Raw genomic sequence first — 20,527 nt, forward strand, 5'->3', positions numbered from 1 at the left:
GACGTGAAGGGGGTCTGATAGACTGTTTTATAGTTGTTCTGTAATCCCCTGGATAAAGATAACAGTCTATTTACAGTGTGCAAGATAAGATTTATTGCATCCCAATCTTAAGACGCCTGCGGTGTCCCTTTTATCTGCATCAACCTTTACACATTACCTACTTACCTTTGCTTGTCGAGTTTATACATAAAAATAAATACTCTGCTTTGTATTTCTAAACAATGAATTTATTTTTGTTAGACTTTGGAACGAAGTTGCAAGTATCGGTACATAACGCTTCCATTCCTCTCTCCCCTGTCCTAATAATATTGAATCCCTTCTGATGTCGGCCTTGAAAGATCTATATCAGTACTGGCTTTTGTTCTTCCTCCTCATCTCCATCCATCTATATGATTACTTAATGATTTAGTCTATCCTTACTTATTGCATGCCCATCCCACAATACCCGCTGACCTACCATCTCCGGCATCCGGCATATCACTGCCTCTGCTGTCAATTTCAATACTGTATTATTTATTAGCATTCCATATATTTATTTATTTATACTTTTTGCACAATGTACAACTAGAAATAACATGGACACTGTAGGGCCCAGCTTAAATAAGTTGAAGAGTTTATCAGTAGCTCATTACAAAATTTTAATTAAATTTAACAATATTTTACTGAACAACAAAATGTGTCTCTCTTTAATGTATTAATTCATCACTGTATCCTTTCATATTCCAATCATATTCCAAACATTGGTTTAAAGCATTATGTACCTTTCCAATGTTATAATTTTATTGCTGTTACAGTCACCATGTCAAGAACACCTGTTATCATATTGCTAATAAGCGATCTATCTACAGTTTGTGTTTCTATATCTACGAGTATATCTTTGTTTATATCTGTTGCAACATTACGTGGCTTACAGATATGGGGCTAATTCATTTTTGTACTAGATTGTTCTATAGATTTAGTGTTTTCTTGTGTTTGAGAGAAATTCTCTGATGCCCATTATTTTGTAGTTTTCAACTAAGTAACACACTATAAAAGTGATGGAGTGGAGACCACGGACTAGCAAGCGCAGCGTAGGACGTCCACCAACGAAGTGGGTAGACGACCTTATAAAGGTCGCCGGAAGACGCTGGATGCAGGTCGCTTCCAACAGGTATCTGTGGAGATCAAAGGGGGAAGCCTATGTTCAGCAGTGGACGTCCTATGGCTGAGATGATGATGATGACGATAAAGACACTATGTAAAGCTTGAGTGTTTCATGTCCTGCAGCGTCATCCTTTTTCATGGCGACTCAATCGAGTTTCATAAAGAAGTGAAATTACATTGTTCTGTTTGAAGCTGTTGTCAGTGGTACTTCGTCATCTGCTGAGTTGGGATACTGCAGTAAATGAGGAATCAATTTATCACACAACCAATACAGGAAAGGATCGTGGCTCACTAAATCTTTACTTAAAAAGTCTAAAATAGTAAAAACAACAAGCGTGATGATTACTCATGATTAAGGCTCTATCCCTATTTATTTGAGAAGAGGCCTGTGCTCTGCATTGGGACGATAAAAAAGCCGGTGATGATAAAAATTGAAAGGAATTTTCCACGACCGAACATTAATTATTACTCTAAGTTTATCTACAAAAGAAATTGTTATCAGTTGTTAACGTTTGAGACTGATATTGCTTAGATATTAGTTGTAGGATTTATCAGTTATATTATTGGGGGCAGGCAGGTGGATTTTATGCCAGTCATTTGCCTAGCCCGTTTCTAACCTAGTTTGGAAGAACGTCCTTCCCTTTTATTGGGCGTGGCTGAATGTCATATTGTAACATTGAAACTAAACTTTGTTCTTTGATTGATTTATTAAAATTCTAAATTCATCATCATCATTCTGCCCTTATTATATTTTTTTCTTGGCGTTGGCGTCTTCCAAATGGGTAATTTCCAGTCAGACTGATAGTAGCTAGGATAGCTTAGTTAGAAAACTGAAAAGTGGGTTGAAACCAGTTTTAGATGTAGTTCCCAAAAGTTTGTTGATCAAATTAGTACAGGGTCTTATACAAATGTAGTAACAGTTTTTGCTTCTTTCTGTGTTTTGATATCAGAAGATTATTATCTTCATACAACGGTCAGCAATACTCATGATATTGATGACTGTTCAATTCACATTCCACGTGTCAAGAACCTAGCGCCACGTCGAGATAAGATATTGCCAATAAAATATACTAGCTTTTGTTAATAGTTTTACTTGTGATTTTAAAGTATCATAAAATTTTAACTTTAGGACTACACTTCTACAGCAGGGCCCACCAGGGCCAAGGCCCGCCTGGGCTGTGGGATTGTTCGAAAGAGTTATACTGGTACATAAAAGTTAAGAAGAAACATGGTAGGTTTTAGTCAGTAAGTGTCTGACACTCCTTCACGGTGCACCCACAAGGGGAGGGATAATTTGATGATTCCCAAACTAAGTACCTACTTAAAAGCAAACAAACATACAGTGTGTATTTAATATTTAATATTAGTGAGGAACTCGATCAAAGTGTAAATCTTATCACAAAGGGGCGTCTCCTGCACTTTGAAAAAAAATTACTCTTACATTTTATCAAATGTTTAATGTTTTATCAACACGTTCATATCAGTTTAATGCTGATAATAGGTGCAACATAGATGTGTTAGGTATAATTTAATTTCTTGATTTGAAAGAAATGTCTAGAAGGTTTGTTTGACAGTAAGTCTGACACCAGTCTAATCAAGGGGTATCGGGTTGCCTGGGTAACTGGGTTGAGGAGGTCAGATAGGCAGTCGCTTCTTGTAAAGCACTGGTACTCAGCTGAATCCGGTTAGACTGGAAGCCGACCCCAACATAGTTGGGAAAAGGCTCGGAGGATGATGATGTCTAGAAGGTTTGTTTGGAAAGTATATTATTAGGTTATTATATGTTTCTTTTTGTTACAAAGTACACAACCTTACTTAGCCCACACTCAGCTAGGTACATTATTAGGTGCCTAATATAATATGGCAGTAAAGTAGCATGTTTTAAACCATCTTCAAAAAGATGTTTTGCACAGCTTAGAGGTTGTCTTAAGAAAATGTTTTGACTAAAGCAACTGAAGTCTGCTGAGTGAACTCGCTGTGCTTTTACAAAACCTTTTTTAACACGCTTATATTAGCTTCACTTGTAACTGTATGTAAGAAAGAAAATCTTGGAATCTCAATTTGACCCACTTCCCGGTCCTCGATTAAGTTGAAATTAGATGCACACGGTCTGAGTTCTGATGACAATACGTGACTAGCTAAGAAACGTTACAAAAAGCGTGTTTTTTTATTTTTTTTAACTATTTCTTTTGAGTTGTGAAATCATAAGATGGCTGTGGGTCCAGCGGCAGGGAGTACTTAACAGCGGCAGGGTTTTAGGGAGGGAGCGGTAGGGTATACTTTTATGACTAAAATCTAAGTATCTCTGTTCCTTCTACAGCCTTTTGTGTACCAGGGCGCGGTAAGTCTTTCGAACAATCCCGCAGCCCCGACAGGAAACCCTATGCCTGTGTCGTATTTATAATTCTTTTTTGCCCATGAAAAAGCTTAAGTTCCTTCTGTTTTAAATAATGTCTATAATTAACCGTGACTCAAACGTATATCAAATCATACCTAATGATTAATTAGTGTACCAAAATAAAGATCCTATGTTTTCGAACTTTATCTGACTTGATAATAATTTTGATCTTGATGATGATAATAGTAGGTAAATTAATAGAAAATAATAGGAAACTCCTTACAATAGGTAGGTACATACATTTTAAGTGTTGATGTTTTTATATTAGGCATCGGATTAAGTCTGAAATCACCAACCCGCATTGAGTAAGCGTGGTGATTAATGCTCAATTCTTTTCCGTGTGAGAGGAGACCTGCGCCCAGCAGTGGGTGGGACGATAAAAAGGCTGTAACAGTAACATCGGATTATAACTACTATGTAGCTTAAATACAGGTACAATAATGTAGGTACGGTAGACTGCACATCAGTGGTAACTGTCGTATGATGTCCTCCTAGCCGATTATCGGCTACGGCGGCTGTTCTCATGTAAGGAGATTAGCCAACTACGCAGGACATATTATAGTGCACGAGCATTTGCGCAGACACAGGTGCACTCACTATTCCTTAACTCTCATAGCCCGATGGGACGGCAATCCGACACGACCGAAGGCCGAGAGATCAGGCGCAGGACCGACATTTACGTGCTCTCCGATGCACGGGTGTATCAATCACCAGCTTCCAGGCTCCGGGCTGCTTTGTGAAAGTCTTCTAAAACCCACAAAGCGATTTCGGCCCGACTCGGGAATCGAACCCGAGACCTCGTGCTCAGCAGCCACACTTGCGACAGCTAGACCAACGAGGCAGGTAACTGTCGTACACCTTAAATCAATAGTACGATTTTCCTATAAAACTGTTACCACTGACCTGAAGTTGACTGTACCTAACAAAAACGATTTGTGAAGGATATATGGATTTTATAAGATTTTGATATTAAATAAAATATTAAATAAAATTCTATGTATAAATAATCTACTTATGAATCGAAAAAAAACATTGATTTGTATCAAGGAAGCTAGATATATTTTCTTTAGAGGACTTTAGACTTTAAATACGGTAGTCGATTATCTATCGTGGTTTTAAAGTCTACAGTACAAAGTCTGGTATTAATTTGGAACTAGAATGACTCAGCATAGTGCTAATATTATAAATGCGGAAGTTTATAAGGATGTATGTAGGTATGTGGGTAAATAGGTATATAGGTATATAGGTATATAGGTACGTCGGAAGATATAGGTACCTACTATTTGTTACTTTTTCACGCTCAAACTTGTGAACGTATTTTGATGAAACCACATTTGAAAGCTAGTTGATACCTTATATACTTACGATTTTGTCTCATCAATACGTCCAAGGTATAGCTACATCAAGCGAGTTAAAGAGAAGGAAGGAAAAGGAAGAGGTTGTGACGTATAAGGAAGTTCAGGAGTTGGCGCTCGATATGTGTAAATGGAAGGAGCTGCACCTACAAGAGCTGGGCTCTTAAATTAAAGAAGAAATGGTAATACAAATGCGATGGCTAAGAGCGAAGTCTCGAATCTATTCCCAAGCAGGATACATGTTTTAGGTCACCTGAATAAAAGGTATTGGCCAGCAAGCTGAAATACGGCATGGACTTACTTACATACTTAATACGGATGCGTTAGGCATAGTTATGTGAAGATTATCGCAATAATTCCTCAAACTGGCACTGGTTGCTATTTAAATTTGGCAGGTGTCACGCTGACTCCACCGAGCGGAGTCTAACGAGAATATTTTCGCTCGTGCACACAACTGAGTGCATAGATGTCAAGTATCAAAACTATTAGTTTATCTATTTGTTATTCAACTTCTCCGCTCCGCTTCGCTTTGGTGGAGTCTGGACTTCAGTTATTGGGAGCGGACTATTTTTACTCAAGTGTATGAAGTATCTACGGAATGAAGATATTGTTTTTCTTAATGTGTGGGCTATGGATTTAGTCACAATAACAAGTTTTCAGAAATCCCCCTGAAAGCCGCTGAGTCGTAACAGCAAGGGGTAATAGATGAGGACATTGGCTTTACGTGCCCTGCCAAGCACGGGGATGCAACATCTCCAATATCCAGGCTACGGGCTGCTTCATCAAGGCTATAATTAATTTATATTATGACAATTGTTAAACGAGCAAAATTGATCTTATTTACTGTTTATTAACAATTGTAAGTTGTTACTTGCTATCATTTATCTCGGTATCATAATAATCTTTTCAGTTTACACACTGCGATTGCAATAAGATATCAGTTTAATATAATGCTTTCTTGATAAATAGGTACCTAATGTTATTTGTGTACGTAGGTAATAAAGGTGCAATCATTATTTGTTGCACTTTATCATAAACACAAAAGTTCGCGCACATTTGTTCGCGAACATAAAAGTCTGTGTCGGCGAGTCCACTGCTAGCATGTGTTCGCGGACATTTTAGAAATGTTCGTACGTAATTTGTTACTGTTCGCTAGAGCAAGTAAATTGGAAAAGTCATTTTTATATGCTTCAGTATGCCTTGTAGGAGTTTCTTGACGACAATTATAATTAGAACACTTGAAACTAAAATAAAACATACATTTAAAACATTTTCACTTATTTATTAAATAATAAAATAGAAAATTAAATACAATATCTTGTCAGAACCAGCTGTCTTAATAAACCTATGACGATCACCCGTGTGTACAGTATTTGTGATTTTAATTTAATTATTATTAATTATTCTTTAACTACTTCATAAGTTCTAACACATTTGCCATCCCAACCGTCAGCTGTTGATACCTGGAACAATAAAAAATGTTATTAATAAAACACAAAATCTATAGTAATTTACAAATACTAATATTACAGAGCTGAACAGTTTTTCTTTTTCTTTGAACGCGCTAATGCCATCAACTATTACTTGATTTGGAAAAAAAATAAGAAAAAAAGAAAGAAGCGTTGTTCCATTTTCATTAATTGAGAAGGATATAGATAGGTTACTTTTTATCCCCATGAGCAAAGAAAGTTCCTACGACAGACACGACTGAAATCACTGAAGAAAGCTAGTACCTATTAAATAATAATTTATTAGGTACTTCAACGCGTTTGTGCACAGTGAACTTGAAATCAAATGATTCATATGGAAGCATATAGTCATAATAAGTGCCTAGGTACGTGCGAAGTCGAAGGGGCAATAGGTTAGACAAAGTAAAATAAATTGCCAAGTTCCTGCGCACGAGTAGACGACATCCGCTCAAAGGATTATGTAAGTGAATGAATAAGAGCTATAAATTTTCCATGCACGGTGGTCAGTGTAGAAAGTGCTAACTGCCAGCATTCGTCCGGGTTTCTAATAGCACTATTAAACTTGTTCGTTCAACTGTACTCGCGTGATGTGTAGAAATAAAAACGGCAGATTTATTGTATTGAAGGAGTGTTTAAGGTTTAGTTTTAGGTTTAGTTTCTAATACTTTACTCAGGGAACTACTTACTGCACCCGGATAAAGGGTAGCGTCCTCTATCAGGCTCTAGACTACCGAAGATTTCAATTGGTTCAGAAGTCATGTGTAAATTTTGCATTATTAACCGACTTCCCAAAAAGGAGGCGGTTCTCAATTCGGCCGGTATTTTATTTTTTTATATTAGTAAAAACTAGCTTTTTATTTTGTACTGTTTATTTTTTTTACCTCTTGAAGTTATAGTAGTACTAATCGGGATACAATTCTCCTTAACCCTTGTTGGCAATTCCTTATTAGCCGTATTACCTACTACTTTAGAGCAAAAAGTAAGATAACATTCATACTTCACAGTTCTTTGATAACAAATGCCAAAACATATCTTTGACCTGTCAAAATATCCTTATCAATACATCTTGACACGTGCCTACTCCAAAACTATGACAAACCCACTAGATGACAAGCCTATTAGATGACAAGCCTATTAGGTGACAAGCCTACTAAATGACACATTGACACGGAATTTCCAGATTATGAGAAAATCGATTCATTCACAAAAGTTGATTCATCACGTCGTATCAAGATGGTAAGTTAAGTTTAGACAATTTAAGGATACTAAATAGAAAAATAGTTTTTTATGAGTGGGAGCGTCTCCTTATTGGTCAATAGACACTACCAATTTTTCAGTTGTCGTTGCAGAAGTTGTCAGAACCGTTAAGTTACCAAAATGACATCGATTTTATATGGAAATTCACCTACTAAACTAAGTACCAAAACATATTTCTTGGGAAGCCTTCCAAAATATAGGTAATGTTTAGGAAAACTTGTGAGGTACTTTTGCATTACTAATGGCAATGAACAAATAAATGGTCTGAATCCTTATGCATTCTATATGAATAGTCCTAGAAATCGTTTTGTAGATTTAGAAAATAAAATACGTAAATAGATGCATCCGACCTCGAAGTTAAAGTTGGTTATAAATTATTTCCAGTTACGTTAAAGCTCTTAGCTAATTATGCCCTGGTTAAACGTCTAATAGGTAGGCATATTAAAATAGTTGCGACAAAGTAAATTGGTTATAATTGCAACCTTTGATTGAACTTCTAGAAACCTTTCAGTTAAGGTACGTCTTGTATGCTAGCTGCCGACTGCAACTGCCGACCGCACATGCTGAGACTGCATGAAAACAATTGATATCTAAGGGCACTCAATCACTCTCGGGCTGCGGGATTGCTGGGCTGCGGGATTGTTCGAAAGAGTTACCTCGGCCCTGGTACATAAAAGGCCTACGACGGAACACGACGGTTTTTAGTCAGTAAGAGTCTGACACTCCTTCACCGCTGCTAAACCACAGCGAGAGGGGCCATTTGAAGATTTTTGACGTGGTTAAAAAAAGGGCAACTGCACGTGCTGCTGCCGCTTCGATCCAAAACGGTTTCATGTAAATACATACAGACCAGTAGTGCAGCTGCGGTCGGCAGTTAGCATTGAAAACGTACCATAAAGCTAGTCCAGTTTCCAATACTCTGTAATTATTACTACTCGATAATTATGATTTCTATCCAAGGCTGTAAAGCTACTTAGAAACATTTAAGTACTATCCTTGAGCTTTTTGTAATTATAAGTTGATAAAAGACCTTGTTATTTTAGCAAGTAGCCTGTAATTGCGTAGAAGGTTACGTTACTACAAGCCAACTCAAATTGGCGTTTGTCATCTATTTTCTGATAAAACGATTTACGTATAAAAACGCAGGAACTAAGTATACACGCAAAGTTATTAGTCATGTCATGATAACCAAAACTTTGATGACTAAACCTACCTAACCTACTCAAAGATAATAATTGAACTTCGCCGATGACTAGGATTCAACTGTTTTTTAGAGTTCAAACTTTTTCTACGGTAATGGGGGAAATGGCTGAGAAAATATCAATTTCTCTATGAAAAGATACTTATGACCCAACGTTCCCGAAGCGTCATTATAACCCTTGATAAAATCCGCTAGATGGATTTTATCAAGATAACAAAGTAGAGGAGAATGAAGTGAATGTACACTGATACTACGATGCGGAAATTATCATCTGCCTAGCCATTTCCCAACCATGTTGTTATCGATCTTCCGACAAACTGACTTAAGGCTGATGTTAATCATCTCATGCTAAATCAAATACTCACCACGGTCAAGAGTTCTGGTGTGAAAGTCCTCACGTGTATCGATCGTTTTCCACTGTCGTCTGTCTGGGTTTGTATCATCGTGTCTCCGTCCATGGTGATCACGGTTTTCACCTGAAATGTAGAAAAAAGGTTGAAGCTAAAATTAGGAAGGTTATTTTATAAAGACGCTTTATTTGACAACATCAGATAAACCATTGATTTTGTATGACTCGGAGACTCGGTCACTAATAAGAGCTCCCGAATGTGACCAAAATGTCGACCCACATAAATATGGTTCACCCGATTTCTTGAACAGAAACCTTTGTTAGGGTTTACAAAATAGTTATTACATTCGCTTATGGAATAATATACGGAGAAATGAGAATGTTATAGTGAGAAAAGGTTTTGACTATGAACATGGCTATTTTTATAGGGAGGGAATGATCAATAAAACGAGACGGGTGGATTATGTAAAGACGATATACGTATGGCTGAAAAGAATATCACTTGTGTTCAGAAATGACTTCTAACAGAGGAGTGTTAAAAGAGGAGACATCCAAATAAGATTGGGATATACCTAATATGTATTTATTTATTTTTATTTATTTATTTATTTAGGCACACCAACAACTTATTTACAAATACTTTCACATATATAAGTTTACAATTGTAATAAGTCCTGCGTAAATATGTTAATTACAGGTGCGCACAACGTTCAAATTAAAAATAACTTAAATTAAACTAAACCAAACTACGCATAACAAAAATAATAATAAAAAAAAAGAAGAAGAATCGATAGAGGTAAATGACAAGGTACTATTCAAATTGGTCAATTTTGTGCAAAATTTAATTTATATGAGGCATTTACATTGCGCTTAAATTAATTAAGGCTGAAAGATTTTTTTTTATAATCGTTTACTCAGGATGACTAAATATTTCTTAAATGCTGTTCACCTGTCTGATAACACGATTAGAAACAGTAATATTTCTTCTAAATGACATCAATCAAAAACTGCTTGTATCTGGTTTTGAAAGCAACAAACTTGACGTTTCTTAAGCACCTAGTAGGTAATAGGTCTATATGAAATACTAGCCGTTTTCCCGCGGTTTCACCCGCGTCCCGTGGGAGCTACTGCCCGCACCGGGATAAAATATAGCCTATGTTACTCGCAGGTAATATAGCTTTCTAATGGTGAAAGAATATTTAAAATCGGTCCAGTAGTTTTTGAGTTTATCCATTACAACCAAACAAACAAAGTTTTCCTCTTTATAATATTAGTATAGAAAAACCTTTGACATTGAATTTTCTCTTACATTATTCAATGTAAAAGCTACTGACTGTGGTTCTAAAAGGCAATTTTCTAGGAACGTTATGTTTCTGTATTCATAACTGACCTCTTTGAAGTAGGTAAATTGCGGGTTAAAATATTCATTGACAGCGTCGTAAACGGCCACTTATATGAATTGGTAGATGGCAGAATATGCATCGAAGGTCATCATATTACTGTTTGTACAAGGCTTTTTGTAAATGATAAATTAGACTTTGCGTATAATTTTAAGTTTTTTGCATTTTAGGTAGCTGACAGTTGAAGCGTATAAACAGTCTGTTTTTTATTAACTCATGGTCCTCTCTTTTCTCAATTGACAGAAATTACAAACTACTTACTACCGTAATTACTGTCCCAGAATAGTATCTCCAGTTACGCAGGAGACAAATTCAAAACCACACATAGATAGAAGCATTATGATATCTGCATTGGTAGAACAGTTATCGAAATAAAAAATAAATTTTTGAGGAAATTTTGGTAGAATACTATACCTATGGTTTATGGATGATGCATATCCGTGTTAGTTAGTTTTACTGATTACCTATCTATTTGAGGAAAAGCCGATTACTGGCGCGTTAGCGGGAACCATACCTATGACTAACCCATAATTGCCATAGCCATGCAAAAAGGAACTTTATGGTCTTACATATAGGGGTGTTATCACTTTAACTCCATCAGGCCTCTCCTCAATTAACTCTTCAAACTAGAAGATGAAGACAATATTCCTAAAAGTCATGCAAAAATCAACCTTGATGCTATGCACATATGAGAATTTTTGCCTCGACTCTATCATGCCTCCCCAACAAATGCTTCATTAAACTTGAAGCTGAAGAATGCTGAAGATCATGTCTCTGAGCATGCAAAAATAAACCTCAAGTTTCTGCATGGATCGGTGTTCTTGCCTTAGCACCATTGGGTCTCTCCTAGACGAACTCGTCATTGAACTTGAACCAATAGCTATACGAAAACAAACCTTAACATCCTGATATAAAGTTGTTCTTACCTTAACTCCATCAGGTCTCTCCTCAACAAACTCTTCATCAAACTTGAAGCTGAAGACCATATCTCTGAAGGGAGTAGTCATGGCAAATGTGTAGGTGTCACCGTCTTTTGTTAACACGGCCACTGGGCTGACTGCCGATGCTGCTTTGCGTTGGAGCATACCAACTCCTGGAAGGCAGAAGCAGGTAGGAGTTTTAGGTTCTACATAGTTAAATATGAGTTGTTTATCGCGGAATAGCGTCTCGAGGGCACATACTGCTTTCCGCAACTAGATAAAAAGTAGCCAATGTCCTTTCTCAGGGTATGTCAGTTATCGGGTCAGATAGTTTTAGCGTGAAAGCCGAACAGAGAGACAGGGATTCATAGTTACGAGGAATGGGTTTCTGAACTTAACATTGCAAAATTGCAGTTTCGGAAATATTTTGGTTGAGTGATTTTAGACTGGAATTAAAAGGAAAGGTTTTTTCTATCTATCTGCATAGTTCTCTTGAAGTGCTCTTGAAATATTCAGCCAAATTGGGTTGATAAAACGGTCAATAACTCGAAACTCTTGTAAAAAGGCACTAAGTACAGTCATGTCATAAATAATTACTGTCATGGGGAATTATACCTATTACTATGAAGTATTGTTGATTCAAGGTTAGATTTAATAGTTAGGTACTCTAATGGCTAGTGTTGAATAGAACCAGTTTTTATTGCACAATACAACTAAGTATTCCGATTGGCTTTATATTTTTTTTGTTCAGAAGCAAAAAAGATGGGTAACTATAAATTATTTTAACTTTAAAAGACCCTTCAGTTTGTTTCGGTGTTCCTTTTCAAGGTACCTATAGGAAATACCAACTTCATCTCGCTTTTAATGAAAAGACGTGTAAAAGTGTTGTGTTCAACCTATGTGCATCATCATCCTCCGAGCCTTTTCCCAATCATGTTGGGGTCGGCTTCCAGTCTATCCGGATTCAGCTGAGTACCAGTGCTTTACAAGAAGCGACTGCCTATCTGACCTCCTCAACCCAGTTACCAGGCAACCCGATACCCCTTGGTTAGACTGGTGTCAGACTTACTGGCTTCTGGCTACCCGTAACGACTGCCAAGGATGTTCAATGACAGCCGGAACCTACAGTTTAACGTGCCATCCGAAACACAGCCAATGGTGTCTAAGATATACTTGGACAGTACATACAAACTTAGAAAAGTTGCATTGGTACTTGCCTGACCTGGGATCGAACCCGCGCCCTCATACTTGAGAGTCTGTCCTTTACCCACTAGGCCACCACGACTAGGTTCAACCTATGTGCAAAACAACTATAATTTATCATACTTTTTACATCTGTCAACGTTTTTTTCTGAAGCCACAAAACATTTGATTTTTGGTAATATTTTATTTTCAGAACTGTTAGGTAAAAAATATAATAAATGCGTTTAAGAGGTCACTGGCACATTAGTAAGTTCATCGGCGCAAAGTCTAATTTATCACTAAAATTACAATAACAAATTATTCAAATAGGATAGTTAGTAGTGTCACGAAAAGTTAATGTTGAAATATATTTAGAAAATAAATTGGTATACTATTTAATTTGTAGGTAATTAAAAATCAAATAACTTTTTACAATAACTTAATAATAAATATATATACAACATACAACTAACTTATTACCTAATATATACACTTGCTATAAATAAAAATATTTAAAAAATTGCATCAAAAAACTCCTCCTCATCGCTGCCCACCGGGAGTGTACCCAAGAGGCTGGCAGCATTGCCACGTTGGATGGCAATGCTTACTTTTTGGCCAAAATAAAAACCAGCCCTTGGGTCACCTGAAGTGTCAGCAAGTCGCTTAGCGATATTGTTATATAGGAGATGAGCACTTGGACCCCACGGCCCGAGGGTTTCAACCCCAAACGGCTCAAAGGTATAGTTACCCACCAGGGTACTATATTTGCGCCGTTTGAGGTCCTCTGCAGCCGCAGCAGCGGAACCAGCACATCGCGCCGAGCTAGGAAGGTGAGATGGTGCAAGAGTATCGACACAGGTCGCGTCCCATACTAAAGACCTACCCATCTTCCACGGGAACAACGACATACCGTCTGGTCTCTTGCCATCGTCGCGTGCCAGACCATTGGGTTCTAATATGGCTGGAACGCCGACGGCAACAAGAGCGCGACGGATTAATGGTAAATAAATAGGTAACATTACTTAAGCAGTAATGGTTGCAATTACTTTCGTCTAAATCTAAAAGAAATGCAATTAAGTAAATGGTAAATTTTCGTTGAACAATTGCAATTGCTTGCCCAACAGAAAAAAAAGTGCACCAGGCTGAAAAAAATTGACCTTAAAAGTTCATTTTACGAACTTCGGTTTAATTGGTGCCTGCTACAGTGGTTAAACACAAAAGTTAATTTTAATTCAGAAACATTAAGTTACTATCGTTATTCGCTATGATGAGATTCAAAAATTAAATTTTTTTCCGCGATCAAGAGCACTGGTAGCATTGTGCGCGAACACCAAGGGATGCATTTTTGAGGACATTTTAGAAATGTACGCGCGCAATATCTCACTTTTTGTTGGAGCGAGTAAACTAGAAACATTTGTGTGCGTGTCAGTGCCGTACACCGGTAGAATATTTTTTGGAAAACTTGCAGGGGAAATAAGAAAAAAATAATACTTACCAACAAACTTCATGTACTCTTCAAACTGGTCTGAACTCTTCAATTTGTATTTGATGTTAAGATATTTGTCTAAGCTCGCCATTTTGTCTCGTTTGTAGTAAAACTCGTAGAGTAGTTAGCAGTTGACTTGCAGATCTGAAAATAAGTAAATAGGGCTTCATAAATACACGCTAGAAAAGTACAAATAAAATATACGATTCTGATGTCAGCTCTGTTGACATTGTCAAAATTAGACTTGCCAAGTTTATGAATCAAAAAGGTTTAATATTTTTTAGCTTAAAAATGACAGCTTTTCCAGTTTTCTTAACCGTACCACGAACTTAAAATATATTACATACGTTATTGTACATATAATAGAGATGTATAGATACATATAATTTTTAACTTTCTCTCGCTTTTTATTAAAATAAGTTTTACCAAGGTTCTCTGTGAAAACAGATGCGGTTGTCAATAAAATGGATATAAAACCGAATGTTCCTGCTTTTATATTTAGTGTAAACTCTCTCGTATCCGGATATGAAGATAATTTTATGACTCAATACAGATATCAGATAATACTGTAAGAGTTATTTATATCCAATCAATCATGTACCTATATAAAAATCGAAAACTGTAGGTACCTATATAATACAGAGAGTAATAATGACTTGATCATAATGTAAGATAAAGTTTTTTAATGTTGAGCTAAAATTAGTTTTTGGATTCCGCAATAGGGGTATGAAAACTTAATATAAGAGACTAAAATCATCATAGAATAAAAAAAGAAATAAAAATTTATCAAATTAATTCAGCAGTTTCGGAGCGTTTAGGACACAAACAAATACAACAAAAAATATGTATTATATTGGTATAAATAGCACAAAAATATAGATTTGGAAATTGGCCTTGACTTAATATTATTTGTAGCACGAGTTCATGTGTGCTAGGTAAAAAACAAAAGAACAAAAAAACACTACTTAAAATCTGCTAAATGAGTATAAATAAATATCTATCGTACATATAGTGAAATCCACTGTTAATATTGAAAGCTATTTTTAAACACGATATTTCCTATTTAGGTAGGTACATAGCAGCCCCGGATCTAGGGGGGGGCAAGCCGGGGCCCATGCCCCGGGCGGCAAATTCAGGGGGCGGCAAAATCAGGCGGCTGCCTGATTTTAAATCCTACATCACAGATTACCATAATAGTTACCTACAGGGCTGTCTTAACCTATGGTGCAGGGTGTGCGAATAACCCGGGCGCCTCGGTCTCAGGGGGCGCCACGGGACGCCCCACCACCAGAAAATTTCGATGAAATTACACCCGTTTGATAAGGAAGTTCCATTGTATCATGATACTGACAAGCAAAGTTTCAAAAAAAGTCGCCTTCGCTATGTTTAATTGATCATTTTGATTATTTTTCATAACATCCTCCAAATAAGTGAAAAAATTCTCGCTCGCTACGCTCACGGTTAAATTACCGTTTCTGTACTGTTTTTCTGATGGTTTATTATTTTTACGCACCCAATCAACGAACACAAATAGCACTCGCTCTAATCACGGTTTCTTTTTAATTGTACATGATTCCCAGTTTAATTTGTGAGTTTCAAACAAATAACTTAAAGAAGTTCGCGCTCGCTGCGCTCGCGGCTACTTGTTGCTTGACAATGTAGGTACTTTTGTGTCGTAGACTCAAAAAATGTAGCGCTCGCGGCTACTTGTTGCTTGACAATGTAGGTACTTTTGTGTACTCAAAAAATTTCGCAATGTTACACAGGCATTGCCTTATTGGCTTCATTAGTCTAATCCGCGCTATCTTACCTTTTATAAGTCAAATGTAGCAAAAAATATATTTATGGAGTCCTCAAAAACAAAAAAGTTTGCGCTTCCGACTGCTTACTACTACTACAGCGCTTTTTACCTACTTATTAACTTTTTGTGTACATTAATCTGTCTAGAGTAGCGGCTTTAGGGTAGGGCGCGGTAGGGCGACGGCCCAGGGCGCCGGACATAAGGGGCGCCGCAGGCGCCCCCAACCTATCCTTGATCAGAATTTTACTCCTATTTTTGTTTTAAATTTCATCAAAGATCGCAGCTTACAACTGTATCCAAATGTATGGATAGCATCAGGGCCGCCTTAACCTATGGTGCAGGGTGTTCGAATAACCCGGGCGCCGCGAGCTCAGGGGCGCCGCGGTACGCTCCTGGACCAAGAAATTTAAATTAAATTAATGTATTGTCATACAATGCCGCGCGCGTTAGAAACACTACTTTTATGTCCCAAAACTCAAATTTTCGCGCTCGCTTCGCTCGCGGTTTCTTTACTTTACACTTAAATTTTTTTTCACATATAGCTACTTTTTAATTTAATGTCCCAATACTCAAAAAAATTCGCGCTCCCTTCGCTCGCGGCTTCTTCACTTCACAGTCGCCTTTTATTTTATATGTTAAGGACTTTTAGTGATCCAAATCTCAAAAAAGCTTTTTCGGGCTTGCTTCACTTTATAGTTGTTTTTATTTTTGAATTTTTTTTTGTCTGCCCTAGCAAAAAGGTAGCGTCGTTTTTAAGTCCTTTTATTAATAAGAAAGTAACTTCTAGTTTTTATTTATGGTACTACTTTAAGTCCCAAAATTTTAATTCATAGGCGCCAACACCAACAAAGAGTTATCTACGTTTTCGCTACATTTTAAGTCATTTTTGTTTTGAGTTCTAAAATATAACAAAAAATTTCGCGCTCGCTTCGCTCGCGCAATCACAACCTGTGTTCCCGTGTTTTTGCATTCACCAACCAGCAATAACTTATGTACGATTGGGCTACATTTTTGGTAATTTTTGCTTTGACTTGTTAACTATAAAAAAAAATTCGCGCTCGCTTCGCTCGCGCAATCGGTAACTACATATGTCTCTGTTTTTCGTATGGGTTTGAATTGCAGTTGGGGGCGCCGTAGAAATCTCGCCCAGGGCGCTAGTAGAGTTAAAGCCGGCACTGTCTATCTCGACTTCATAACTTAAACCTGGCGAACAGTTTGAGCCTACAATGATTTGGACACATTTTTTTAAATCCTTTACCTACCAAAAAAGTGACTTTCGTTGGTGAAAATAAACATAAGTACGTAGGTAGGCGGGGCGGCATTTTTCAGTTTTTGCCCCGCCTAAAAAAAATTGAAGATCCGGGGCTGGTACATAGCTACATTGTTTTTGTTCTATGAAACTGTCGTCAGAATGAACCAAAAATAGTCTAACTTATTTTATTTATTCCATAGAACTGCATTGCGTTACTACAAGTGTTTACTATAGTCTGAGATAATATTATTCCAAACTGAGAAAAAGTTTGGATCAATAAAGAAATTAGATAAAAAATCTTTAGTACTAATATTTTTTCATCCCACCATCTCGAAAAGAGTAGTTTTACGCTTTAAAATCTGAGCGCAAAAGCCGTTTTTATCCTCTAGAGAGCGGCAAAGTGATTTGAATTTAGAACATCGTGTGCAATACTCCATTTGTGACAATCTTGATAAGACTTTTCAAACAAATATACATTAAATAAATAAAATACTGCTTATAATATTTATTCAATTAATTAAGTTATTTTTATTATTGTTTTTACATAGATTTTTAACCTCGTTTCATTTTTAAACTGAGTTTTCAAATAAATGAACTTTAATAGGTAAGTACTTCTTTTTAATTTGATACTCATATATGCGCGCCATTTTGTTTTTTTGCATTTAGTAATTTCCTCGATGAGGTGGTATGAAAAGTTACGTGTTGCACTCAAAGATGATCAAAGGTGATGCAAAGATTTTTCACCTTGTGCTCTTTTGATTCCCTCGCTATCGCTCAGGATTCTAATTATTGAAACACTCGCTACGCTCGTGTTTCAATTTTAGAATCCTTCGCTTGCTCGATCATCAAAATTGAGCACGCGGTTGAAAAGCAACTTTGCACTCTTGTATAACAAATAACTATTTTAAGCTGAAAAGTTTGTTGGCTTGAACGCGATAATCTTAGGCATTACTGATCCGATTTAAAAAAGTCTTTCAGTGTTAGGTAGAAATCAAGTTCATCCAGAGAGGCTAAAATATGGTCGGTAGGTAGGGATCCGGGTAAAAGTAGTTTCTATGATACTGCAGACGGAAGCTAGTTATTCATAAAATGTGAATAGGAATACAGAAACCGACTATAAAATATTAAGTTATATGTAGGTACAACAATCACATTTTGGATAATACCACAATAATACTATACATACAGATTATGTATAATGTTATGTTAGTTAGATGTTTAATCCAAATTATTCTGTCATCATCATCAGCCTTTTTTATCGTCCCATTACTGGGCACGGGCCTCCTCTCATACGGAGAAGGATTAAGCGTTAAGAGGACGAATTGGAATTTTTGGCGCCAAGGATCTCAATTTTTCTCAGTAAATACAAAACGGATCAAAATACAACTTGGTTACCTGAAAGTTCATGATATAAACCTTATTTTGTTAGACGTCAAAACATGATTAGGTAACTTTTATAACAGAGAAAAATATATCAAACATACCTCTTTTTAAAAAGAGATTCACATATTATGGGCAAACGGGACCGATTTAAGCCTCTTAACTTTTTTAGTAGTTGAGTATATACATAGTCTTTAAAATTGTAGAAGGAATTTTTTATGAAATTATCATTTCAAAATAATAAAATTACAAAACCATTTTGTCGCTTACGACTTTTACTTATAAGCTAGCGCGCGTATTGTTATCCTCGCCCCGCTCAGACGCTCCGACCCCTTTTGGCGCCTTAGATGCGCGTGCCGGTTATGGAATTATTGTTGACCAATTCGTCGCCTTAATCCCCACGCTTGCTCAAAGCGGGTTGTTCTTATGCAATTATTCTATATTCTTCTGATAATTATAAATGAACAAAGAGTATCTACCTATATGAATATAGAGATTTACATATAATAAAATGCAATCGTAATTATGTAAGTATTTGCATTGCGTTGCACCTGTTGTGTTAATTAATTAATATTTAAATATGTACTTATTTTGTACAAATGTATCTATAAACATTCCTACATTAATGATTCAACCAAGCTGACCAACATATTATTAACTACCTTTCGATCTACTCCGCGCACTTGGATAAAAAGCAGCTTTCCTCGATCGGCTATTTACTTAACACTGACGAAAAAAATATTTAAATAGAACCATTACATTAGCGCGATAAAGCAAAGAAACTAAGACCCAAGTTCACCGACAACTTTCACGACAGTTTTCTTGAAACAAATGTTTACTGTGAATTTTCACGTTCTATCAGAATAATCAGATGTTTAAGATAAACAGACGTTTATGTTGTCGCTGTACTTGGCCCTAACTCTTTAAGATATCTTGTTTTCCTCAAACACCTTTATAGTGTAAGACCTCTTGTTTATTACCTACTCTTTATGACTGTTATGGGCGTAAATAGAAACAACCATCGTTTTATTTTCCTGTAACACATCGTAGGTAAGTGCTGAGTGAGTATGTCGGACTAATATACCTACGTTCAAAATATTCTGAAATAACAATTTAAGAACCATGGTAACACAGACAAACCCATAGCGGTCATACTTAACACACTCCCTTTTTGAGTCGGTGTTCAATATTGATTTGAAATAAAACCTAAGATCCACAAAATTCTAGAACTTCAGTAAATAAAATTTCGAAGTCATCACTCACATCCTCTAATTTAAATATGAAGAAATCCCTAATTACATGGAAAAATATTCTAAAGATATTCTCCAGCTGACTCTCCAAATAGGATATTCTTTTATTTTTTTATCTACGAGATTGCATTAAATCAATACCTACCTACCAATCCCACATTATTATCAATTAACCCTATCTCTATATCCAATCTTACTTTAAGTAATTAATCCGATAACAGTAACACTCTTTCAACCAACCCGAATTACTTAAAATAAATTAAAAAATTACCTACTAATTGTAATTAATTTGTCTACACAGCAACACACTTTTACATTCCGTACAAAACGAAAAAAATAAACTTACCTTTTAGAAGATCCAAAAAAAATATTTCACGTTAGTTTTTCCTCAAAGCAAACACACTATTCGTAGGTAGGTATCGAGTACACAAAACAACTGACGGTTTACGCAACTATACGTCCGACTAGACAGACTGAATGACTTGTAATAAGGCAGTTACTACAATGGTGCCCACGCGCATAGTTACATAATTTCAAATTTGGAATTAGGTAGGCAACGCACTTTGCACTTTGTCACCAAACTTTTTTTTGGGGTTCCCTGATCCGGATATATTTTGTAAGTGACAAATTAACTCAATTCTTTGTAAGAGTAGTTTGAAACATACTTCAATGATTTTGCAAGCA

General features: G+C 36.4%; 1 protein-coding gene across 2 annotated transcripts; it reads right to left on the reverse strand.

Annotated features, from left to right (window-relative positions):
* Positions 1-6,157: 6,157 nt before the first annotated feature.
* On the reverse strand, positions 6,158-20,348 carry LOC124639793 (probable fatty acid-binding protein). 2 transcript variants are annotated; one of them, XM_047177263.1, is made up of 5 exons: positions 20,190-20,348; positions 14,170-14,304; positions 11,499-11,665; positions 9,189-9,299; positions 6,158-6,359 (listed from the first exon to the last, which is right to left on the reverse strand). In XM_047177263.1, the coding sequence occupies exons 2-5, from the start codon at positions 14,249-14,251 to the stop codon at positions 6,297-6,299; spliced, it is 423 nt and encodes a 140-aa protein (XP_047033219.1). In that variant the 5' UTR covers positions 14,252-14,304; positions 20,190-20,348; the 3' UTR covers positions 6,158-6,296. The 2 variants fall into 2 exon arrangements, with proteins under 2 accessions (XP_047033219.1, XP_047033220.1); XM_047177264.1 differs by lacking the exon at positions 20,190-20,348 and adding an exon at positions 14,587-14,636.
* Between the last annotated feature and the right edge of the window lie 179 nt (positions 20,349-20,527).

This window comes from Helicoverpa zea, chromosome 19 (genome assembly GCF_022581195.2).
Source record: "Helicoverpa zea isolate HzStark_Cry1AcR chromosome 19, ilHelZeax1.1, whole genome shotgun sequence".
Classification (NCBI taxonomy): domain Eukaryota; kingdom Metazoa; phylum Arthropoda; class Insecta; order Lepidoptera; family Noctuidae; genus Helicoverpa; species Helicoverpa zea.